The following is a 24,577-nucleotide window of genomic DNA, read 5'->3' as shown; positions in this document are numbered from 1 at the left end:
ATATACAGTATGTTATTTCGTCAACTCTAGGAGCGTCTTGCAAGAATTTATCACCAAAGTGAAAATGGCTTATACCATCACTACGCATACGATAAAATGAAAATATGCAATACAGGAAAAATGAAACGCTTCAAGTCAGCCCAGCTTCGATATAAGCCGATTGTGGATTGATATGAGCTAATATTAGGGAGAAGTACTGGAGAATCGAGCTAACTAGCATCTATGACTGTGCCCGAATCCAAGGTCACCCGGTCCCACACAGAACCTATTTCTTCAGCAGGCCAACCTTCCACTCCTTGAACAGCCGCTCAGACTCGGGCAACAGCCCATTGCTCTCGTCCAAGGACTGGATAACATTTCCCAGCGCGCCGGCTGGTAGACTTACTTCCTGGGCGTCGTAGGTAAGCGTCTCGAGCATCCGCTCGGCCTCCTCGCGCCTAATCAGCCGGTAGAGGAGTTTGATAGCTGGCGTGCTTCCTGGTGCAGTAGCACTTGACGAGTACACGATGCCGCTGTTCAATACCCAGATATGGAGAGCATTCTCCATGCTCGGTTGGGTATCGTCAGGAGAGGTTGTGGACTCAGATATGGGCGTTATCAACAATTTGGAAGATGCAGACCGGGCAATGATGGAGATGAGCGTGACGGCGAGGCACTTGGAGATTCCGGGGGCACTGCCAGAGACAGACTGGCACGATATCTGCCACTTCAAGAGTGTGACTGCAGCTGCTCTGAAGTTGAAGAACCCCAGCTGCGTGCGACAAGAAGAACAAAAAACATTCAAGCTCCGGGGCTGGCTGCCTGGTGCGTCCGTTTCCGCCAAGGCATGTCTATCTGCTGACCCGTGTTCGTAGCCAGAGGGGGAGAACTAGGGAGACCGGACTCGCGTCAGCGACTAACTGACCCGGGGTGGGTGGGGATTCTGCTCAACAGCTCGCAGTCCCAGAGAAAGCTACAACGGCCCAAAGAATGTCCTTCCATTAATCCCAGAGCATTCGTGACTGTGAATAGCCTAGTGAAAAGTGGAGAGCGTGGCCAATCTACTAGAAAGAAACAACCCATCGCTAGAGCGAGGTTTGCTATCAATCTAGCAGCCTGCTTTCGCAGGAGGAACACACTATTGATCTGGGGCATTTGTATCGGTGACCAAGTCATTGAGAGGGAGAACCCGACCAGGCTACCTTCTTGATGCCCCGCAAAAGAATAAGGAAAAAGAAAAGGAAATAAGAAGAAAATAAGAAAACAAGCGTTGGTGCCAAGCGCAAACTCACCGTGATGCCCAGGCAGTCGTCTTCAGCAAAAAGCAGCGTCGTCAAATCTACAAAGCCGATGCTCTTTTGCGCCGAGATGTGGGAGGATGCACCATACCCCTTAGAGGCAATGCTCTTCTCATCAGTCTGCCCATTGCTCTCGGCATGGTGGTGTCCCCCGTCGCTGGGCTTGTGGCAATGCCAGAACTCCATCATCTCGGCCCAGTTTTCGCTCGGCAAGTCCTTCCATACCGTTAAAGCGTCTTTGTTGACGAGGACGGAACCGCACTGCCTGCAAGAGACTTCAGAGCCGGGTAGTAGATCGGCGGCCGACCACGATGGCGGACGCTGCTCTCCCCCATCTCTAGGGCGGAATACTAGGCCAGGCGAGGACCCCTCCGGGTCAAGCGGCAACCGCCATGACAGCGACTGGACATTTTGTTTCTGGATGGGGAGGACAGCGCCGCCGAGGGTAACCTTTGCTGGCAGGACCAGGTGCCGAGTCTCTCCGCGGTGCCTGAGCTCGACACTGCAGCCATCGGCTGTGACAGCGACTTGCGTCGAGGCATCGCTGGGCGAGTGCAGCGATACCGCGAGAGAGATTTGGCGAATGTTTGAGAGCAGCTCGGCGTAGATGGAGCCGCAAGAGGCCATGGCTTCTCTGTCTTTAAAGCAGCTCTAATTTACTCGGAGAGAAGAAGGCGCAAAGTGGAAGACTATTCCGCGCTTCCCTCACCGCCTGTTCACGCTGGGGCGAACTGCTGAAGAGTGAGGAAGGAACGAGTGAGGAGTGAAGTTGAAGTTTGTTGAAAACAGTAACGACGAGAGGCGCGGACGGGACAGGCTGTCCAATGGCCTGGGTTCCATGACAACTTTGCGGATTACATAATGACGCGTTCGCCTACCGTACCCTTACACAGTGCCGTTATTCTAGACTGTGCACGGGCCAGTTGCAAATCTATCAAAGATCTTTGCCCATCAAACCTGTTTAAGGCCAAAATCCCTGCACCACCGTGCCGACACCGTGCCACTCTACTAGTACTACTGTGCCGTACCGCCAAACCTTTGCGGCTCGGCCTCGACCCATTCATTTGCCTGCCAAAATTTCGAGGAAGCAGCACGCGCTGTCGACCGGGCTAGCATTTCTTTCCCATCGACAAGCTCAAGCAGCTTAAGCACAAGCAAAACCCATCCACGCGCAACCAACATATCGCACCCCGATTTCATCACCAGGCTGGCGCGCATTCGCTACATCACCAGGCTGGCTGCCTCTTCTTAAATTCTCTCCGAGATTGAGCGCATTGCCGCTCAGGGAACACCTGCATCATGTCGGACGCGGATTTCGAGCAGATCAGGAAGCTCCAGGTAGAGCACAACGCGGCAGTCGCGGCCAAAAATGGTTCCAAGTCCTTCGATCCCTCTAACCAACGTGCTGACTCGGCGACCAAAGCAAAGCTCGACCAAGCCTGGGACACGGAGCTCTACGATGGCCAGAATGGCAGCGACAAATTTGCTGGTTATCTCACCACCCTTCCCGCCGGCGATGGCGATGACGAGGAAATGGAGGACGACAGCAGCCGCCGCCTCGTCGGTCAGTACACGGCTACCCGCGCCCAGATTGACGAGTTTGCCCACGGCAGTGGCGTCGAGGAAGAAGATGTTCTAGCCGGCCGTGGAGAGAACTCCAATCGAATCACGGAGCGCGAGACGGACTACCAGAAGCGCAGATTTGACCGCGTATTGACGCCGACGCGGGCCGATCCCTTTGCAGCCAACCGCCAGGCCGGCGCCGCTGAGGATGGCGAGGGCTATCGCCAAATAATGGAGAGGCGTGAAATTGAGCGAGAAGAGGAGCGCGTACGACGGGCCATCGAGCAGAAGCTGAAAGATGGCCCAATCGATGACCGAGTGCCTCTGCTCAAGGAGGCTGCCGATAAAGAGAACGAAGACTCTGGGTCTACCGATGCAGCAGTGGCAGGTCGCAAGCGGAGGAAGAGGTGGGATGTGGCCACGGATGCCGTAGACGGTGCTGCGCCTGCCGCTGAAGAGCCTAAGAAGCGCTCACGGTGGGACCAGGCACCGTCCGTTCCAGCCCTGGGTGCCGAGCCCAAGAAGTCTTCCCGGTGGGATCAAGCACCTTCGGCGACGCCCGTCGGTAACATTGGTCTCGCCACCCCAATGCACCCGGCACAAGGCGCCATGCTCCCACCCGCCTTTGGGACTGACACGTCTAGCCGTTATACATACCTTAGCGATGATGAACTCGATGCGATGCTTCCTGGAATCGACGAGGGTTACAAAATTTTGGAATTCCCGCCTGGGTACGCGCCTGTACGGGCACCGATCCATAAACTCATACAGACGCCAGCCCCAGCTACCGGCTTTACGATGCAAGACCCCGAGAGCGGCCGGGTTGCTGGCCAGCAAGCCCCCAAGGAGATACCTGGGGTTGGCGATTTGCAGTTCTTCAAGCCTGAGGATATGGCATACTTTGGTAAACTCACAGACGGGTCGGACGAAGACAACCTCAGCGTTGAGGAGCTCAAGGAGAGGAAGATCATGCGTCTACTCCTCAAGGTCAAGAACGGCACGCCTCCCATGAGAAAGACTGCTCTCAGGCAGCTTACGGACAATGCCCGCAACTTTGGCGCCGGGCCGCTCTTCAACCAAATTCTCCCTTTGCTTATGGAGAAGTCGCTCGAGGACCAGGAGCGCCATCTGCTCGTCAAGGTTATCGACCGTATCCTCTACAAGCTCGATGACATGGTCCGTCCATACGTGCACAAGATTCTAGTCGTCATCGAGCCCCTTCTCATTGACCAGGACTACTATGCGCGTGTTGAGGGTCGCGAGATTATTTCGAATCTCAGCAAAGCCGCAGGTCTGGCGACTATGATCAGCGTGATGAGGCCCGACATTGACCACGTGGACGAGTACGTGAGAAATACTACTGCCAGAGCATTCGCCGTCGTCGCTTCTGCCCTGGGAATACCCGCCCTTCTCCCCTTTCTGCAAGCCGTTTGCCGAAGCAAGAAGTCGTGGCAGGCCCGCCACACCGGTGTCAAAATCGTGCAGCAAATTCCCATCCTAATGGGCTGCGCGGTACTGCCTCATCTCAAACGCCTGGTCGACTGTATCGGCCCCAACCTGAACGATGAGCAGACCAAGGTCCGGACTGTTACCAGTCTGGCAATCGCCGCCTTGGCAGAAGCTTCGAACCCCTACGGTATCGAAAGCTTTGACGACATTCTTAACCCCCTTTGGACAGGTGCCCGCAAGCAGCGAGGCAAGGGCCTTTCTGGGTTTTTGAAGGCCGTCGGATACATAATTCCCCTGATGGACGAGGATTATGCCAACTACTACACCAGCCAAATCATGGAGATTCTTCTCCGAGAGTTTGCTTCCCCGGACGAAGAGATGAAGAAAGTAGTCCTCAAAGTAGTCTCTCAATGCGCCGCGACAGACGGTGTGACGGCTGGCTATCTCAAGGAAAACGTGCTGGACGAGTTTTTCAAGAGTTTCTGGGTACGGCGCATGGCCCTCGACAAGAGAAACTACCGACAGGTGGTGGAGACGACGGTTGATATTGGCCAAAAGGTTGGCGTTAGCGAGATTATCGAGCGAATCGTGGATAACCTCAAGGACGAAAGCGAGGCCTACCGCAAAATGACGGTAGAGACGATTGAGAAGATTGTGGCCTCTCTTGGGGCTGCCGACATTGGCCAGCGGCTGGAAGAACGTCTCGTTGATGGCATCCTTCATTCATTTCAAGAGCAGAGCGTCGAAGATATTGTCATGCTTAACGGCTTTGGCTCTGTCGTCAACGCTCTGGGTACTCGGTGCAAGCCCTACCTGCCTCAGATTGTCAGCACCATTCTCTGGCGACTCAATAATAAATCGGCAACCGTCCGGCAGCAGGCGGCGGACCTCGTGTCTCGTATCGCAATGGTCATGAAGCAGTGCGGCGAGGATGTGCTCATGGGCAAGCTGGGCATTGTGCTCTACGAATACCTTGGCGAAGAGTACCCGGAGGTGCTCGGGTCGATTCTTGGGGCCCTCCGGTCTATTGTGACCGTGGTCGGGATCAGTCAGATGCAGCCTCCCATCAAGGATCTTCTACCCCGTCTGACACCCATCCTCCGAAATCGGCACGAGAAAGTTCAGGAGAACACTATCGATCTCGTGGGCCGTATTGCCGACCGGGGCCCGGAAAGCGTCAATGCCCGCGAGTGGATGCGGATCTGCTTTGAGCTGCTCGACATGCTCAAAGCCCACAAAAAGGGTATCCGCCGGGCCGCCAACAACACTTTCGGCTTCATCGCAAAGGCTATCGGCCCGCAGGATGTGCTTGCCACGCTTCTCAACAACCTACGTGTTCAGGAGCGCCAGTCACGGGTCAACACAGCCGTTGCCATTGGTATCGTTGCGGAGACCTGCGCGCCGTTCACGGTCTTGCCAGCATTGATGAACGAGTACCGTGTACCCGAGCTCAACGTCCAGAACGGCGTCCTCAAGTCGCTCTCTTTCCTCTTCGAGTACATTGGCGAGATGGCCAAGGATTACGTCTACGCCGTTACCCCGCTGCTCGAGGACGCACTCATCGATCGAGACCAAGTGCATCGTCAGACCGCCGCAAGCGTCGTCAAGCATATTGCGCTCGGCGTTGTCGGACTGGGCTGCGAGGATGCAATGGTCCATCTCCTGAACTTGCTCTACCCCAATCTGTTCGAGACGAGTCCTCACGTCATTGACCGCATCGTCGAGGCCATCGAAGCCATTCGCATGTCCGTTGGCCCCGGACTCATTCTCAACTATGTCTGGGCGGGCCTATTCCACCCGGCCCGCAAGGTCCGAACCCCGTACTGGCGTCTCTACAACGACGCCTATGTCCAGTGCGCCGACGCAATGGTGCCATATTATCCGAACCTAGCCGAGGACGGCGTTGACCGCGGGGAGCTCGCGATCGTGCTTTAAAGTGGGGGATCAAGGGGATGGTGCGATCTCCTTTTTAAATTGTATCTTAGTAACTGGGCTCGCGAGGGTAAAACACTCTCACTATCGGGCGTGGGCAGCATAGAGTTTTTCTTTTCTAGCATGTGTGATTGTGATTATTAAGGATACCTAAGGTAGCGTGTGGCATGCTCCGTCGAAAGGCATGGCACGGAAGGGATACGGAACAGTTGATATCGATAGCCCTGAAGAGGAAGCAAAGAAGGGCTGATAGGGTTATTTCTGCCTGGTTTCCTCGTTATTTTTCGCACTCGGCGCCTGTCTCCGTCTATCTGCCTGTCTGTCTCTGTATGAGTTGAGTTAAGTCTGTGCTATAAGCAAGGTAGCTTTGAGTCGATAGTTGGCCGGGAGGGTTTTTATAGGCTGGCTGCATAATCAGGGCGTTTTGACTTGGCTACCTCTCTCGTTTGAGTTTTTTATCTCTAAATGGATCATGAGTGATGGATGAACCGCTAGTGGTTGGTTGCTGTGTGATTTATTTCTGCGGGTCTTGGATGTGAAGAGATTGTGAGAGAGAGAGAGAGAGAGTGTGTGTGTGTGTGTGTGTGAGAGAGAGAGAGAGAGAGAGTGTGTGTGTGTGTGAGAGAGAGAGAGAGAGAGTGTGTGTGTGTGTGTGTGAGTGAGTGTGTGTATGTGTGTGTGAGAGAGAGTGTGTGTAGGAGAGAGTGTGTGAGAAAGAGAGAGAGAGGAGAGGAGGAAAGAGAATTTAGCGGCGTGTTTGACAGCTCGGCTGTTGACAGACAGAAGGGATACAATCTAGGTGTCTCGACTTGATGTGAAGGCGATGGGTGGAAATATAGGGGCGGTTGTTGACATGGTTGGTCTCTGCTATGTGCCTATGGGGACTCTCTCTAGTCCCTCTCGCGTTGCTCGAGATACGTGTGAGTGACGTCGAGGGTGGCGTTGGGCTTGTCGATTCGTTATAGGGAGAGAAGAGGTCCTGAGTTGATGGAAGGCACTATACATAGTTGACTATCTTGGTTGTTTGAGGGTTCTGGCTCATGCATATGTACCTGTTGGGTTGGCTGTGTTTGTTAGGTCTGGTTGAGATGCGCTCTACTTCTCCCGTGTTTACTTGAACGACAATAGTACAGGCAGTAATAAGGATTTTCTTGATACAGAAAAATGTGGGCTCAGTATACGTGGCAGACATCGTGACACTGGGTATTCCACCCCCTGGCAAAGTATCTCGAGTTGCGTACGAGTTTGGTGGTGGATGACAGGATAGGGACTCTGGAATACCAATAAAATAGGTTTTGACTTCTGCACAGTCAACCTCTTGTAGTTTTTTTCCGTACTTGTTAGATATGGTGTTTATGTTTGGTTACTGTGTTGTTGCTTCCTTGTTTACTCTTGGTTACTTCTTGGTTAATATTGAGTTAGGATTCTGTTAAAGCAGACTTGTTTCTCTGTTGGGGCACACTTTCTACTCTGTTATATAAGACTTTAGGCTCTGTTCTGATCTACTACTAGAGCACACTTTCCTGAGGAGTTACTAGACGGCATCCTCCCAGGTCATGGTGTTTTGAGACCAAAATAACACATCATGGGGATTCAACCTCTATTATCTATTGCCAACAGTATTTTCTGGGGACGGTAGTCACATCAACCCTAAACCCGGAAGCATTCCCATGACGATACTAGACAATATCAAGCATCACGTGGCCTTGGCACGATGAAACCTGGAGCGTTCACTCTGGTGCTTGAACAAGTATTGACTATTTTGTTTCAACTTGCCAAGACCTGAAGACAGATACCACCTGCAGTAATAACTCTTGAGAATCTCGGAGATAAAACGATGGCCCTCTTTACCTTTGAAGTCCTAGATACAAAGAGCCATGGGCTTGGTTCATCGCACACTTCTACTCGCAACCGTCTGTTTACTGCCCTAACCAGTAGCCCCTATTCAGACGACGCGTGATATACTGCATACCACAGTATCCCTTGCCGAGTTTCCCAAACAACCAAACGGAGGAATCTGAGCCCCGGCTTCAGCAACATCTTCCTGTCTTGCCAACCGGGTGTCTCCCAGACGTCTTACATCCAGCAGAGACAAGGACGTGCTTGTTTTCTTTCTCCGCGTGTACGTTTTTGTGTGTTTGTGTAGCTGTAATAAAGGGGGAAAGACACATCCAAACATCACACATCTACCGTGACGGAGTACCTTCCGTAGACACTGTAGAAGTTACAACCCAAGACCGCCTCTACCTGATTTGCCTTCTTCCACAGCTTCGTCCCGGAAAAGGTGATCCCCCCAGTCCAGCTGACCTGAGGCTCGTTTTGCTTCGGATATCTTATTTGGGAAGGTATCACCAAATGCGAAAATGTGATGTGGTTTCAAGACACACATACACACACACACACACCGGCACCAAACCGCGTCTGCCTACCTAGGTATCTATCACATAATCCCGGAGAGACTCGTTTACGCCCTGCCCCTGCGAGAAGGCGGTCGCGACAAGGCTACCAGCAAGGGAGTTGGTTAGGTATACGAACCGGCCCATTTTGGTTTATTTCTTTTCTTCCCCTTCCCCTTTTCGTCTTGTCACCCGCCCCAATCCGGAAGGTAGAGGCAAGTCTATGCCACGATGGGCTGAGACATTCCGAACCCACGCCAGTCAACAAACACACATACACACATATTGGGACCTGATCTTCTTTTGCCAACGACGCAGAGGTGGATACTCCGGGACGGGCGGAAAGGGCGGGAGTGGACGATATCAGAACTAGACTGGTGACCAGGCCGCCGGGCACGACAAGAAATAGAGTAAAGAAACACGCAAATATTTTTTTTTGCTAGAACATGACCCGAAAAAAACAAACGGGATGCTAGTTGGCCAGTTCGTACATATATGTTCGTATGTACTTTGTGTCTATATGAAGGCAAGTACCTAGTATGTGCCTACATACAACGAACGGCCATGTCGGTAGTCCAAGGCCCACACTTGTACATCTCTACATGCAGCACAGAAGGTAGACATCTACGGCGGGAGGGAGAAGATTGTTTACCAAGACGGAAGAGAGAGAGAGAGAGACATCCATCAACTGCCGGCAGGCAAGAGGGAGGGGAGAGGGGAAAGGGAAGGCCGCCGATGACCGGAAGGCCGGCCGCAGACACACAGACACGCACCGAGAGAGACAAGCACGACAAGACAAGACGGGCAGATTGATAGATATCCACCGGTTTGAACGAGCAAGGGCGGGCGAGGGCGGGCGAGAAGCAAGGGCAAGCAAGCAAGGAGAGGCTGAGAGCGAGACTCGAGGCCATGCTGTAGTCGTCCTCTGTCTAGACCCTGCGAGACCTGACCGGTCGGGCAGCCATTAAGGTACCGTAATTTTTGGGTTTGACGTGATCACCACATTTCACGCACTTGTATCCGCATGTACGGATACAAGTTCCTTTCGATCTCGTTCTGGGCTAGGTACTGTACCTTGGCCAATACGCGGTGAAGGTGCTTACCTACGCTCCCTTGCCTACCTACCTACCTAGGTAGGCAGCGTCTAGTGTAGATAGGAGAGAGGACAGCAAGCGTCGGAAGGCGGGCTAGTAATACACACGCATACAGGGAGGGCATTCGGGGGTGGGGGGAGGGAAGGGAAGGACCGGGACGGGCGGAGGCCAGCTAGCTAGGTCTGACACGTTCGTATGGACCGCTGAAGAAGAGGCTTTTCTTCCGAGGGGGAGGAGGAGGGGGAAAAGAAGCCCTGCGAAGTAGGGGACTAAGGCGTGATGGTGGTTGGGTGGCGGTGGTGGCGGGAGGAAGGAAGGCAGGCAGGACGGGTGGTGTTGCAACTTGCGTGAGCGAGTACGGCAGAGGGCAAGGCAGCTGAGCCTGGAAGGCAAAAGCAAAAAAAAAAAGAAAAAGGCAAACAGACCGGATGGCAAGCCGGGGGGCAGCAACGAAGCAGTCCGTCCTACTACATCATGCGGGCTGCAAGAGAGGCATCGCCGCGTAAACCTAGCCGGTAGTAGCGCCGGCAGCAGCAGACAGAGGTGGTGAGAATCTCTCTGCGCGTCTCTCCCGGGGTTCTCAACCGGTCAGCAAAGTAGAAAGAAAGAAGAAGAAAAAGGTGGGAGCAACAGCCTTGATGGCCGCCGCCAAGTCCGAAACAGGGCAAAAAAGAAGAACAACAGAGTTCACATGTGGTGAGAAACAAGGACGCAAGTCCCGGAGACGATGTGGTGAGAGAGAGGAAAAGTCGGGAAACGCGGATCTGTCCTGAATCGGGAGTTCTGTTATGTACTGTACCCAATCAAGCGGGCGGTCTCAACGTCAAAGTCATACGGTATTGTGTCTCCTTTGCATTTGTTCAACCCGCTCGCTCGCAGCTCCATCGCGAGAACCACTAGCCACCAGACACACTAGCATCTGCGAATGGGGGCCATGCCGGGAAGGGAAGGGGACGGGGAGTCAGATGGGATGGGGATGGGGGGAGGGGGTTGGGGAGGACGGTAGATGGATGGCGTTACTACACTTGTCTCTGGTGAAAACCTAGGACGACAGAGGCAGAGAGGCCTATGGGCGTGTCGAATTCTCTATTTCTCACCGCCGTTTTCCCAACTCTCTCTCTCTGTACAGCCCGAACAAGAGCCAGGGGTGACTGATGATTGTTAGGAAAGGGGCATATCCTTCCACTCGGAGCCACAAAACGGGGCGAGGGAGGAGGAGGACGGCGACGACCGACGAGTAGGATCACGAAGAATGGAAAGGCGGTGGGTGGGAAGCTCGGGAGAGTGAAGAGAGCAAGACGACGAAGAAGAAAACCTAACGACCTTCCTGTCTCGTCGTGCCTAGCCCAGCCTAGCCAGGCGGAAACCGCCTTACGTGTACTGTACCTAAGTATTTACGTACGTACGTCGGTCAGCGAGTTCGGGGGAAGGAAGGAAGGGAAAGGGGGGGGGGGGGGGGGGGGGGGGGGGGCAGCAACGTGTCGAGGTGGGCTGGGGAGAGAGGGGACAGCATGCCGTCCTATCAAGCTGGACCGCACTGCGCAGCTGCGCCATCATGCTTCGGTTCTGGCGTAGGTGCGAGTCTGTCTGTCCCCCGTTCGCGGCAGGCCAGAGAGCAGAGAGTTAGTTTCTTCTTGTCGACCTCAAGTCGCGAGCCATCACAAAGGACGGAACGGAGTGATGAGAGATTGGCTGAGCGGGCGGGCCATACTACCGGAAGAGGATGAGGAACAAGAAGTCTCTTCAGCCAGCTATTACCCAGTACAGCACGCGAGACGAAGAGGCGGGCCGAAAAGGGGGTTCCAGCAGAGTCAGGGTCAAAGTCAGAGTCAGAAACATATTTTCACGGCGCGGGAAAGTACGCAGCTAGGCACTGTACTGTACATAGAGACATGGGAACAGAGACGAAAGAAGATGCGAGCGAAGAGTCAAGACAAAGGTGTGTCGTTACGCTTCCCGCCCCGGATCACGACACTTTGGTTGCTTTTTCTTCTTCACATCATCTCCCTTTCCCTTTCCGTCTCCAGGAGATAGATGGTGGCGTGTCGATCCCCCGGCCGGCCGAGTTATATCACCTCTCCTCACGCCATGTTTATGTACAGAATACGGATCACATCACCACCAGCAGCTGTAGATAAAACTAAAAGAAGCCTCCCGGAACTTGCTCGGTAGTTTGAAACGGGCAGTTAGTTGTTTACCTACTAGCGGGTGTTTCGGCTTGTGGTCTTTCAAGTCTTTCAGCCTCCCGGCTCGAGTCTCGACCTACGGCAGCGCACAAACAAGCTTTCGGCTTCTACTTCGGTAATTTGTCGCGGCTTGCCAAGCGGCCGGCAACTGCACATCATCATGACGGAAAAGAAACAAATGGCCTGTTATACTTGTGCACTAGACAAGAGAGTGAGGTTGGGGTGGGCTACTGATCGACAACGAGCAAAAAAACGCCAATTTCCGGGGCAGAAGAGCTTGGTGAGGCGGGCCGGGTCTGTGGTCAAGCCCCGGTTTGTTTGGGCTCGCGCATTGTCAGAAAGGGGTTTCCCAGAGGCAGAGCGACGACGATCAGTCCTCCCACCCCCACAAGCCAATCTCAGCCCAAGCGGCGATTGCATCTGTGTGATGATCCGTAACGTGCACGGTAGTGTGCTTGTGTGCAATCCGTCGGTACGGGACATGTTCTAGGCACCCACAGTAGCTGGTCTAGCCCATGGTTTCGAAACTATCACGGGGCCTCGACAATACGAAGCAATGCAGAACGTGCACATGTGCTGCGAGGACAACAAGAGAGCATCCGCAGTGCGGGCGCAAGACGACGCCCGTTTCGACCAAATGCGGGGGTGTGCAGAGGTGCACTGACTGTTGCTTTGGATAACAAGGCCCCAGGAGCGGCCAGAAATCATCTATGACAACCCCTGCCGGCCGGGGTTATTCGGCAGTGGCGGGAGCTTGGCGGTAACTAAACATGAAGGGCGGACTAAACTCCGGACTATAATAGGGAATTGGACAAAAGTCGGCGGCGGACAATGTGGATATATCAACAGTATTCCCGTAATAAACATCAAAGAGTTCGCCAGGGCGCCGCCAGGGATGGAGCTGGGTATGTAGTGGGTACGGATACCTAGGCTGCCGTAGGTGTAGTTCGGACCAAAGGTACCCATGTGTCTCAAAACCGGAAACGAAACATCCTGGCGGCCTTACTCTATACGTAGGCAAGTAATGCAAGAGACAAACCCATGTTCTTTGCTCATCCCTTGTCTCTCGACTCGGCCCGGTTCATTTCTCACAAACGTCAGACTTCGGGTTCATGTCGTAGACAACAAAGCTTGCACCACAATTGGCCCGATCGCGTCGCGATCCCGCACCACAGCTAACTCTGTCTTGTTCGTTTTAGCTTCTTCTTCTTCTTTTTGTCGTCGAGACTCGTGAGAGGGAGCGACAAGGGACACAAGGCGGCCAAAGTTAAACTGCAGAATAGTCAACATGGCTACTCATCCGTAGGAGGTGATTAATTGCAGAGCGAGAGGAAAACGAAACACTCTCAATGGGATGATGCCCCCGTACCGACACTTGGCGCGGAACCATCTGCACGACAGATCTGACAGATTTGCGGACAGATGCACGCCTTGTCGATCATGATGCGACGCCATCTCGTCTGCCTCTGCGTTTTGGCTGCTGAGACCTAGCTCCGTCGCAAAGAGGAAAGGCGCCTTGGGCAGTGGGCGGGCGGGCAGTGACGGTGAACCAACGTCCGTCGAGCAAGCATTTGCATTCCGGTGGGCACGGCACCAAGTCCGAGCGGAAGCGGCATCATCGTGATGGACTCGTCCAGACCGCCCTCGGGATACACAAGAGGGCGCGAAATCACGCTTGGGGGGGGGCTGCAATGCTGGCCGCAGTTCTGCCTCTTGCAGATGCACCAACGCCATCACAATCTCGTAGTGCCTCTTTTCATTGGCAAAAATCGGCCAGTCGGGGCTTTGCTTTCACGTCCTTGCGGGCGAGCGCGCTGTGGCCTGTCGTCGGATGTTTAAGAGGTCGAAGGGCCGACTTGGACTCGGCTAGATGCAGTATGGCGCTCTCATGGCGTTAAATGAGGCGTTCGGGCCGCTGAACGGCGACCTCGTTTTCAAAGAAAAACATTTACGTACCTAGCTGTTGGACGACATCGACATTCCGCCCACTTCCGGCGCGCGGATAGGGCGGGCGTCGTCCGCTGTTGTGTTGCCGGAGTCTGGAGCCGTCGTAACTCGTAAGGAGGGTACTTCGTCGCCAAGCAAGGGGGTGCGCGTGCTTGAAAGTCCCCCGTATCCCGCCCAGGCAAGACCGATCTGGCTTGTGTGACCCCCGCGAGAAGTTAAAAAAACTGCATCACGAAAAGGCGAGGTGCTTACTATCGCAACCGGTGTTGCCAGTGATGCCGGGAATGCTCTGAAGCAGTTTCTCGCCAAGGTAGTTGATTAGTTGCCATGTTGGGCTTGCCCGCAGCAAGTGCCTGCCAAGCCTTAGGTGAGAACTTCCACTGTAATGTAGAAAGATCACTACTGTAACTAGGTTGCCTGCCTCAGTCCGGGACAATTGGCATCGCATCGCGTCTCTGGCGTTCATCCTCCTGGTGTTGCATAGACGGCTCCTCACAACTCCTGCGGAGCGAACATCGATATACCGGTCAACAACGGCGTGGGTGCTGGCTATCTGCTGCTTCTGTGCCCGCCGCCGTGTCGCACCTCTTGCCGATTATCTGGCTCGCCATAAGATTGCCAAAGGGTCATGCGTCCCTTCGCCGTCGAAGACTCGAGCAGCCGTCGGATGCTAAGCATCTCCAAAAGGGTTGGCGTCCATGGTCCTGCCGGGGCGCGTAATGCATGGGGGCAGAGGTTGCCGCCACCACCATTAATCTAGAGCCCATGACGATAACGAAGGCCGCAGTGCGTAAGCTCATGATAGTCATCTGCTCTGGCGGAGGCACGCATCGCGGCTCTTTCTCGCTCTAATTTAAACCCAACATCATCATGACTTTGAGGGCTCGAAGTTCAGTTTTTGAGGCTGCTGCCGCCGCCGCTTTGGCTGTGCAGGCCGCAGCGGTTCGGCAATCCAGGCGGGTCCCATCCTGGGGATACAGGGTTCCCTCTCAAGACTTAGCCCTTTTGAGGGGCCTTGTCGGATCTGTAACACTCCCCTGCGCGTCGATCTTGGCCCGTGCCCTCAGCTTGTCGGTGGCTAACTCGCCCAGCTCCCCTCCACGCATGCTCCTTCCAATCTCGTTCCCAATCATCATTTTGATGAGTTTCTCGTATGCGGACGCCGACGAGGCTCAACCTCGTCCTCCCGTGTCGGCAAGGGTTGCCGGCGCCGCCGATGTATCCGCGGGATGGGATCGGGAAGGCAGCTTGAATCTTTTGTCACAAGGCCATGATGTGCCATGGCATGCTGAGAGCCCCGGTTGTTGCCTGATAGCCTCCACCATTACTTCACCGCACTAACGCAACAGTCATACAGTAGTAACCCGTAAAGTAGACCGAGCCCCCCGCAAGCCCCGCTGTTTAGGGTGGATGTCCTAATCTGGACCTTGTGTTAACGTCCTGCCGTCTTTGGCAAAGATCGTCTATCTCCAGAATCTCGAATCAGTTTTCTGCCAAACACTGGCCCATGAATTCGAGAGATCCGGTAGTGCCGCGTGACACGTCTTCACTTTTTGGGTCAGGGTCCAGGCTCTGTGCTTGACCGCCCTCAGCATGAGAGGCGGAGAACCAGCGTGGTTCCTGATCAACAGGCTGGTACCTGTCCATCATGTACGAAATAAAACCGTGATCCATTCTGGGCGCCAAATTGTGCGTGGTCATGTGAGTGCTGCGAGTGCTGTTTTTCTGTGCAGAACTGCAGATGCACTGGTCCCCTTCCTTCACAACCACACAGCCAGTTATACAGTATCCATGGGAAGTTCCGAGACATATCCGGCCGGCCTTGGCGTGTGGTATGGATTCCATGAACAGGCCGAATGCTCTGCGAACCGTCCATTTCTTGATCCACGGCAACGGCCCAAGGAGGTGCAGCACTGGTTGTGTGGCTGCGATTGCGTGCTCGCTCTCGGCCTAATTAAAGATATTTGATTCCTCGAAAGCCAGCAGCCTGTTGGTGTCTTCAACTAGCGACAAGAGCGATGGTAGTCTCGAGAAAAGCGACAACGACAAGGAGCATGTACATTTTCAAGAAAGTATTCGGCGACCTACCCCCGAGCGCCTGGCAGGGGTCCCCGTAAAGGGCTTGTTTCGTGTGGCCGAATTTGGCTAGCACAGCAGAAGATTTCGAGATCCCGCTGCCGGGGTGAGTCTGAGGGCTCAATCAAGCAATCCCCGGCTTCAACAATCTTAACACACAACGGTAATGTGGGGGACTTGATATGAGATAGAGTCCACTTCCACACTTGGCATTTGGGACCAGGCCGAAAGTTTCAACAACTGTTTGGTGAAATCAGAAACTTCAATGAGAGCCCTCAAGAAACCGACACTAGCTCAGAAAACAATCCAATCGATAGGCATGGCGGTGGCAGGCATGCCCCTCCTCTCAATGCAAGCCACAAGAAGATCAACGCCATCGACGCCTTGGTCGGGCATCAGGGTACATGTGTACATACAAGACGAATGCAGATAGGCCAATAGGACAGTTTCCACACACGTATGTGGGGGAGAGAGGATTCGCACTTCCTCGAGACAGGCGGGGGTTGCATGTCGTCCACGGCACACCATCATCTTGCTACTCTAGGGAGCTAAAGAGCCTGGGTGATTGGGTGTGTGTGCGGGAGAGGCAGAGGGAGAAGGAGAGGGACTATCGCAATGAAGAGTTTTCACATGGAGAAGGTAAGCACAGGGAACAGACAGCCCGACTCAGGTCTCGACATGTTGACTGGCTGATAAAGCAGAGCTGGCCTCAGGCGTGCCCAAAAGAGGAAATGAGCAACGCTGCGTCAATTCTGCATGCGTTTTTTGGAGCATGCTGCAGAACAATGCAGGTGGGTGAAGTTGAAGAGCTGGTGTGCGTCCCATGAGCCCTCCAGGTTCTGAAAGAAAACCTATGAACTGCGCTGTGGGTTGTGGGCGGTGTGATATCGTTGCTCCGAACCTCGTCCGAGTGAGTGTGTGTGCTCCGTCCATAAGTATTCATCCATACGTGATTGTATTCACTGAAGGAGAGGCAGGTGTGTCGATGGCTATAGCGGAGCCCGCAAGATCGAGCCGCACGAACGAGGGGACGTTGTCGGTGTTAGCGTCCGACAAAGCGGGCAGCGGCGGCTCCTATGCTAAACCGGTCCTAAGGCTGAAACTTGAGATTATCGCGGGAAGGCCAAGAGGCAAAAGCGAAGCGCGATGTTCTCAATACCGTCTCCGGAGTCTGTGGCTTGGCGGGGGTTGCTCTCGTCGATGGAGGCGTCAGGGACTTGCCCCGATCCTAGGTGCCGTCGTAGGCCCTTGACCCCAATGCCAAGCGAACAGCAGGGGAAGTTGTGGGGCGTGCACCATCCACCGTCCACCTCCATCGTTGATTTGCTGTTGAGTCTGAATTTATTCCCGTGAGTCGCTGGTTGTGGCTGGCCCCACTCGACTTTTCAGGTCCCCGGCGCGGACCCTAAAGCCCGAAGAGAAGACGTCAAGGCCCGCAACAAGCCGTGGCCGGGCTTGAGGTAACTTGGGCTAGTGTAGTTCCCTTCGACAACCCTACTTATCGTCCAATACAGTAGATTGAGGGCATATCATAGTTGTCGTGATTGAGGCCTAGAATGCCTCGGCAACGGCGTCCCGCAGACTGCAGCTGGATGACGTGACACGCGAAAACGCCGAAAAGCTCCAAGGGGAAGAAAGAAAAGAAGAAGGAAAGGGACGAACACGCCCGTCGCCAGAATGCGCAAACTGGAGATGGGACGCCCAAGCGGGCTCCGCCATGTCGGGGGGTTTTTCGTGCAGAGAGCTGGGGAACCTTGATGGGGGGGATGGCGACAATGCTTGAGTGGAAAGACGTCAGCCCCCGAGTTGAGGGCCGCACCGCAGGCCTTGGCAGCAGCACGCGCACAACTATCCGTGAGTCTAAAGTAATTGTTCACTCCATCTCTAGGCTGGGCTGGAGCGGAGCGGAGAGGGCTGTGATGTGCTGTGCTGTGCTGTGCTGTGCTGTCGATAGTCTGTCAGTAGGTGGGTTGCCGGGGAGAACGGGATGATGAAGCCCAGCCCGTACGGCTGTCCGGTCGTCAGTTAGGGCGTAGAGAAGCGTCATATGTAACCCTCTAGCAAACCGTCCTTGTTTTCAGGCCCGGGCTTTGGAGGCATATCATCTGTGAGCATTGCCTCGTTCGCGTGCGGGTCCGCTGTGCGACATGTCCACTGCCCCATACTCGCTGGCGCGTTGATGTCAGCGTCCATGCCAAGGGCTGGTTGTTGTCTGCGGCCTGCCAGAAAAGCAACTGATTGCTGTCTATGGGACGTAGGCACGTACATACATACGAGATGTATGTATGGACTGTATGTATGTACATACGTAGTGCTAAGGCATGTGTGTAGAGGTTAGTTGCCTCTGTCAGTGGGTGGTAATAGCTTACTCCCGTCTCCTCTCGTCCAGTCCAGTCCAGTCCAGCCCGAGATCTGAGAAGCGGAAGGCTGCCAGCCTCTTCGATTGCCATCGTTGCTTTAGGTTGGTCTGCATTTCGTCACGGCAACTGCACAGCACAGCAAGCACTGCACTGCATTGCACAGCACTGCCCTGCACTGACTGCACGTACTGCACGCAGGCGATGGCCACGAAGTATTTTGCTGTTTGCTGTTCAGCTCAATTGGCTTAGCGCATCCATGACTACCGGCCACCTTAGGGCCTTCGTCTGTTGTTGGCTTGCTGTTTTCGGCAGGCTGCTGGATGCTGCTTTGCAAAACTGGCGTGTGTGGCAGACCGATTGAACGAGAGACGTCACATAACATCTGAAGAGCTCACGAGCCCCGCTCTTTGTGGATAGAGCTGTCCCCTGCCTCCAACGGCGGCAGTTTAGGCCCACATCGTGCCTGCCCCCCTGCCCCCCTGCCCTCGCCCCTCGCTCCCTCGCTCCTTCCGCCACGCCAAAGACGACGGGAGAGGCGGATGTGTTAGCATTCGAACCGACGTAATAGCATCGCGATTTAATGTGGTGTATGCAGCACCATCCTCCACCGTCGACTTACAGACGGGAGTAGGGTGCCTTTGGTTGGAGAGCAGACAGGATTCACAATTCGTAGTCTTTGTACGACTGCACGTACGTAGCCACCGAGTTGTAACTCTAGGAGTGTTGAGTAGGTTCAAGGGGCCAATGGGCGTCCAGGTCATCAATAGAAGGGCTACCTTGAGCATCCATAGTGACTGAGTATAGGTGAATTAGCTTCAAGCTGGAGTCAGGCTGGATGGAGCAAATGGCTTTGCGTACGTCACGTCACTTCTTCAAGTTGTTGAAGCGGAGCGTTCGTTTTCTGGTGGCTCTTTCCTTGGCAAAAGTATAGGTACCTGCACTTTCCGTCCTGGTTTTGGCTTTCGCGGCAGCCGTCCTCGATCCCCACTCCTCCGCTCAGCCAAGCCGTCCTTGCCCTTTCAAGGCTAGAGCGCTGTTCGGATACGCTGAGCAGCAGCCAGTGGGGAGCGTTTTTCTTTAGAGTGGGCCTGCTACGGGTTCTGCTTTTGCCGGTTGCTGGCATGCCATTCCCACAAGAATTCGATCCCACCACTTGTGCCTGAGCAGGATGCCACACCTCTGCTGGCGCACGCACAAAGCAAGATACCGCATTCGCCCCCCTCCAAGAGAAATCAGGGCCGGGGGCCAACTCGAGGCGCCTGCCGCGCCCTGGATGTGTCCACGAGGTGCCCTGGTTTCCTGGTTGAGCCAGTCGCGGCCGAATTGGACTGAACAGAGCCAGCAAACCAACACCATAAGGGGAATCGGGCCAGCTGGACTGGAGAATAGACTAACTGACTGAAGCAGGTCCCTACCTTTCTTACCTTGCCCAGGACAGGACACCGCAGGGCATTCGCAATCGTCGTGAGATGTGAACCACTGAAGCTTAAGGGAGAGACAACCTAATTGGACTTGCAGACCCTGCATAATGCGAGCCCCATCCACTTTTCGGTTGCCTGTCCCCCTCCACACACCTAAGGTAGGCAGGCAGTGGAGGACCACCCCCGACATCAGTGGCGTTTGTTAGCCGGCACGCCAGCCCCAGCACCCGCTGCCCAGCAAGCGTCAGGTACTTCGGCATGTACCTCGCAACCCAAACCGCAAACGAGCCCCAAGCCGTGCCGTTTTGGTCTCGAGAGACCTGGAGCCGGTTCATCTCTAGTGGAGCGACGATGGGCTTGCACATACGTAGTAGGTATCCGCACACTGCCTTATGAAGGCAGAAGGCAAGGCAACTAGCACACTTACTACATTGGATACCTTAGGTACTCATACCTTTACACACATGCCATCCAATGCTGAATGCTGGCTCAGGAGCGGCATTGCGTTGGGGACCTGAGCTGGCCTAGCACAGCACGGCAATGGCGCCCGTCGAGACCCCAATCTGCGTTTCTGCGCTCCCATGCCCTGGATACTTCCCATGGATACTTATAATCAGGGCATGTCCTCCTCGACTCGCGGACGGGCCCACCCTCCGAACCTCAGGCTCCTTAGTAGCTGCGAGCCATTGCAGCCCTATCGTATCGAGCACGCGCAGGCAGTATACTTCCATACCAGGTAGTGTAGCGTACAGGTGTAAGGTAGTCAAGGTCAGAATTGCTGGCTAGGGGCCCTTGTCTTAGTGTCTTATTCCATCCAGGTACCCCCCTCCCACGGCCAGCTGGCAGCCGGTACTCCGTACTGTACATGCCTCAGTCCCATATTTTGCCTCCCAACCCCTGCCCGCTCCAAAGGCCTCTTACACCTGTCTGCCGTTGACTTCATCGCTTTTTCCCACCTTTCCTGTGGGTGCGTGGAGGAGCCTACACTACTTCCAGGTTGTTAAAGGTTGGCCGGTCCTTCGTCTGTTGGTCCTCACTCGTCCAGCCCAGTCCATCTCGCACACATACGTACTGTACGCTACGCTGGAATAACTTACTTACATACGTATGATCCGTGCTCGACTCCTAGGCGGCACGCTCTCTGCAGCAGCATCTACCGCTTGCCTTTGCTCACTGACACTCATAACGCAACCCGTACGCCACACCAAAATTTGACCGTTAATTCTCCGGATCGTCACCGGCACGTCCCTCTTCGGACCATCTCCACAGCTAGACAAGCATATACGCTACGGGACAGCACAGTATACACACAAGAACTCTCTCGAGTGTCGACACACTAGGCACAGCAGACAGATAGACAGACAGGCCGCTACTAGGCAGGTCTCTGTTCGGGATATTAGTCCTTGGCTCCTTTACCTCGTCGACCATCGTCGGATCTCTCGAGCCCTAACCGGCTGCTGATCTTGTCTTCGTTTGGTTCGACTTTGAAGAAGAGAAGAGTGCCGTTGCCCGACCTGCGAGCCTAGTTCACTCCTATCATCCACCAAACCCCCCCTCCTTCCCCCCATCCAAGACGGCATCCCACTCTGGCCCAATTGGCAGACTGCCCTGTCAGGGTCCTTTGGTGGGAGGGATATCTCGAGTGTCGATCACTCTGGCCCGACATCGTCACAGGGTAGTCTGCGCTGAGGTGGGTTCCACCTGTCCTCTGACCAAGAGGGTAATAACGTTCAGACGACCCTGCCTGGTCGGAGAGCCGATTCGCCCTAGCGTGCAGTCTAGTTATCGGTTGTACTTCCATCATCCCAGACGCAGGGCTACTTCCGCATGCCATCGTGTCATACCCTCAAGGGACACTTAAGGGCGCTGATCCGTCCTTGTCGACCCGCGGTCTGACCTTCTCTTAAGTTCGACCCGACTAAGGGATCCCGCGTCTGATCAGTAATAGCAACAACAGCCAAAAATTAGGACCACCGCCTAGCCATTTGCAACATCTTCATCGCCAGAGCCAGTCTACACGACCTCACTTCCAACTCGCACTCTATCCGGTTTCAACGATCGCACACAGGTTTCACATCACACCATGACGATGACAATAGACGTTAACCAACACCGCTTCGGACCCTTAAGCTTCGACCACATGTCTTCGTACCCGAGCCACCCGCACTTCACCAACCCGTGGGCCTCGTCCTCGTCCGCGGCCGGGCCGGGCTCCCAGAACGGCGGCCAGAGCCTCTTCGTCGGCAGCCAGGACGGCGGAAGCCTCCCCCATCTCAACCTCAACTCTCTCCAGAAGCAAGCCCAGCACAGCAGCAGATCCGGCAGCGCCTCTTCCATGTCGTCGTATGCCTCTCTCCCTTCGACAACTGCGTCGGCGGCCAGTCCACCCATGGGCGATGTCTACAGGCAACAGGACTTGCTTCCCATGTCCCAAGACCTCATAAACCTGAACCGAATGCAGCACCCCTCCACGACAGCTGCCTATGACACGTCGGCATACACAACCGCAGCCTCGCCCGTGAACGCCCCCTACGCACCGTCTTCGGCGGCTTACGGTCAGCTCGGGTACCCGCCGGCGCCGATGAGGACGTTCGCTGTCGCCACTGAAGACAGCTCGCGAAGATATTCTCAGCCGTCAGTAGCCTCTAGCTTTATGGATCTCCATGCGTCTACCGTCGGTGTGGCACGGCTGCCACGGATATCATTGTCTGACTATGATCGCAGAGGCCTGCCACAGGACGATCAAAGGAGGTTCCGAGATGCTATTGAAGCAAGCCACGGGATGCTCTCCACGAGCCAGGATACGCCGAGGAACATCTACGAGGTGCGGAATCGTGGCCGTGGATCGGGGGATTCTTACGGTTTCCCGTCGGCACACTCCACAAACTCTAGCGTGTCATCGGCCGGCTTCAGCGGGTACTATGGAGGGTCGGTGGATGGGTCCGTGAGCGACTACTCGACGACAGGGTCAGACATGGAGTCACTGCCCGGGCGGACGCTGCCTAGACCTCAAGGGTTGATGTCGGGCCAGCCACCGGCACCACAGTCGATGATGGGCTCTTTCAGCTCCAAGGTGTCGTCCAGCACGCAGAAGAAGCACAAGTGCAAGGTTTGCGACAAGCGGTTTACCCGACCAAGCTCGCTTCAGACACACATGTACAGCCACACGGGCGAAAAGCGTAAGAAACAATTCGAGTCGGTATCATAATTAGGCGCCTTTGCTGACTTTTATTGATGTAGCACACACGTGTGAGGTTGAAGGATGCGGCAGGCAATTTTCGGTCGTGTCTAACCTCCGCCGCCACAAGAAGGTCCACAAGAACCCAGGCGAGACACCTTCGGATACGGGTTCAGAAGACCACCAGACGGGCTCAGAGGATCATCAGTCGGAGTAATTCCTATTCCTCTCGCGAAGTGACCTTGGAGGGTTGCGCATGATACTGTCGTTTTTTTACCTTTCACCACGCCAATAGACTACCGCTTTTTAATCCTCGCCATTCGCTATATATTCTTCCACAATCGACTCCCGAAGGCGGGCTACAGACTCAACCAACACTCCGCGTCTACCGCCACTGCCAATACCCTCACACAAACACCACAACCCCCCCGTGTTACATTACACCAAGGCAAAACATGATGCCGTGTCCTCTGGAAAGGGCATGGGCACGGTCTGTACTTCTCACCCACGTGGGGTCTGACAAAAGAGCGGACGGGGCCGTTCTGGTCGGGCCCTTCATTCTAATGGATGACCTGAAGGGGGAATCTGTCGGCGATCCCCCGCCCTCTGTATTGCGACCACCTTCTACGCCTGCGCCCGACATTGGACGTACTGTTTTATATAAAAAGAGCACTTTGATATGGGAGTTTGGGTTGGGGCCCGACGCTTCGTCGATCAGTCCCCCTACCGCGTTGCTTCTGTGTCTGCTTATCTCGCCCTCCTGTATAGTATTGGGGATGGGTACTTTTATTAATTAGGTACTCTCGCTGGGTGGGGAGGTTTCATCTCTAGATTAGGAGAGCAGCAGAGGAGGCTTTTTTTTCCTCCAGCAGGCAACGGGCGAGAAGCAGCACCTCCTTTGGACGGGGATACCCTTCATAAAATCGGCGTTTTCTGGGTTTCACTTTTTTTTATTTCCTACCTACTTGGGGGGCACTTGGCATCTGTCTACGGGCAGAGAACGTCTTGCTCGGTGTTTGCAAGAGATTCCCATACTTCTGTACTATCGCTTGCGTGGCGCTTTCTGCGCTTCCTCACGGCGGCTTGGTATGGGACTGGGATATGGGCTTGGAGGTTCTATATCTTTTATTTCTTTTACATTTTTTTTGGCTCTCTCAGCCCGGGCGCAGCAAATACGGAGTGGCCCGGCATGATATGGTCGAGTCTTGACTAATGACGAAACGCAAAAAGTTGAAGGATGGGCGTTCTCTCGCCACTGTCCTCTTGATAATGGAAGAGAATATTGAAGAAGGGACTACTGCTTGGTGTCTTAAAACTTAATCATGTACACAAGTACCAATAATAAACTTACGACACAAACCAACTTTGATAATTGGGAAGGTGCCCCCGAACGGGTACCACACACAAAAGATAGAGTCTCACTTTCCGCGCCCAATTGGATCCATATGCTCCAGTCACAATTTTTCTTTCCTCTGTTACCGACCCAATCGCTCGCTCGAGCAAGTAACAGCAGCTGCGACTACGGACTGCGACAGTGAATTGCCTAATGAATCCTCCCCGCCACCCCTCCCAAGAAGAAAAAAAATCTTAATCCTACCACCACCGCTCAATTATCAGCAAAAATAAACGTCGACCTATAGACCCTTAACCGCCTCGTCTCAACGGCAAGCCAAGCCGGACGACACCGCATTCCCATCT

The 24,577-nt window shown here is 54.5% G+C and overlaps 4 protein-coding genes across 4 annotated transcripts; 2 read left to right on the top strand and 2 right to left on the bottom strand.

The window, feature by feature from the left end:
- Positions 1 to 11: 11 nt before the first annotated feature.
- On the bottom strand, positions 12 to 2,104 carry B0T26DRAFT_707885 (ubiquitin-conjugating enzyme E2-binding protein). Its single transcript, XM_060441871.1, has 2 exons — positions 1,272 to 2,104; positions 12 to 868 (listed from the first exon to the last, which is right to left on the bottom strand). The coding sequence occupies exons 1-2, from the start codon at positions 1,902 to 1,904 to the stop codon at positions 266 to 268; spliced, it is 1,236 nt and encodes a 411-aa protein (XP_060295760.1). The 5' UTR covers positions 1,905 to 2,104; the 3' UTR covers positions 12 to 265.
- Positions 2,105 to 2,576: 472 nt separating this feature from the next.
- B0T26DRAFT_644995 (U2 snRNP component prp10) lies at positions 2,577 to 6,224 on the top strand (the record flags this gene model as incomplete). The annotated part of the gene is made up of 1 exon (XM_060437673.1): positions 2,577 to 6,224. One exon carries the CDS (start codon positions 2,577 to 2,579, stop codon positions 6,222 to 6,224), a length of 3,648 nt encoding a protein of 1,215 aa, XP_060295759.1.
- Positions 6,225 to 17,482: 11,258 nt separating this feature from the next.
- On the bottom strand, positions 17,483 to 20,203 carry B0T26DRAFT_774633 (uncharacterized protein; the record flags this gene model as incomplete). Its single annotated transcript, XM_060446587.1, has 10 exons — positions 17,483 to 18,132; positions 18,229 to 18,234; positions 18,290 to 18,406; positions 18,470 to 18,500; positions 18,900 to 18,916; positions 18,975 to 18,994; positions 19,705 to 19,759; positions 19,855 to 20,021; positions 20,069 to 20,086; positions 20,156 to 20,203. 10 exons carry the CDS (start codon positions 20,201 to 20,203, stop codon positions 17,964 to 17,966), a joined length of 648 nt encoding a protein of 215 aa, XP_060295758.1. The 3' UTR covers positions 17,483 to 17,963.
- Positions 20,204 to 21,784: 1,581 nt separating this feature from the next.
- On the top strand, positions 21,785 to 23,096 carry B0T26DRAFT_675359 (uncharacterized protein; the record flags this gene model as incomplete). Its single annotated transcript, XM_060439819.1, has 2 exons — positions 21,785 to 22,880; positions 22,942 to 23,096. 2 exons carry the CDS (start codon positions 21,785 to 21,787, stop codon positions 23,094 to 23,096), a joined length of 1,251 nt encoding a protein of 416 aa, XP_060295757.1.
- Positions 23,097 to 24,577: the final 1,481 nt, after the last annotated feature.

The sequence above is a fragment of the Lasiosphaeria miniovina genome, assembly GCF_030549165.1.
Source record: "Lasiosphaeria miniovina strain SMH2392-1A chromosome Unknown B0T26scaffold_4, whole genome shotgun sequence".
NCBI classification, from domain to species: Eukaryota; Fungi; Ascomycota; class Sordariomycetes; order Sordariales; family Lasiosphaeriaceae; genus Lasiosphaeria; species Lasiosphaeria miniovina.
This window is presented reverse-complemented; position numbering and strand designations above follow the sequence as displayed.

Excerpts from the sequence above, each read along its gene's own strand:
- B0T26DRAFT_707885 (XM_060441871.1), bottom strand. The coding sequence starts at position 1,904 with ATGGCCTCTTGCGGCTCCATCTACGCCGAGCTGCTCTCAAACATTCGC. Across the intron at positions 869-1,271 it reads ACGACTGCCTGGGCATCACG|TTCTCCCCCTCTGGCTACGA; the intron begins GTGAGTTTGCGC and ends CGGTCTCCCTAG.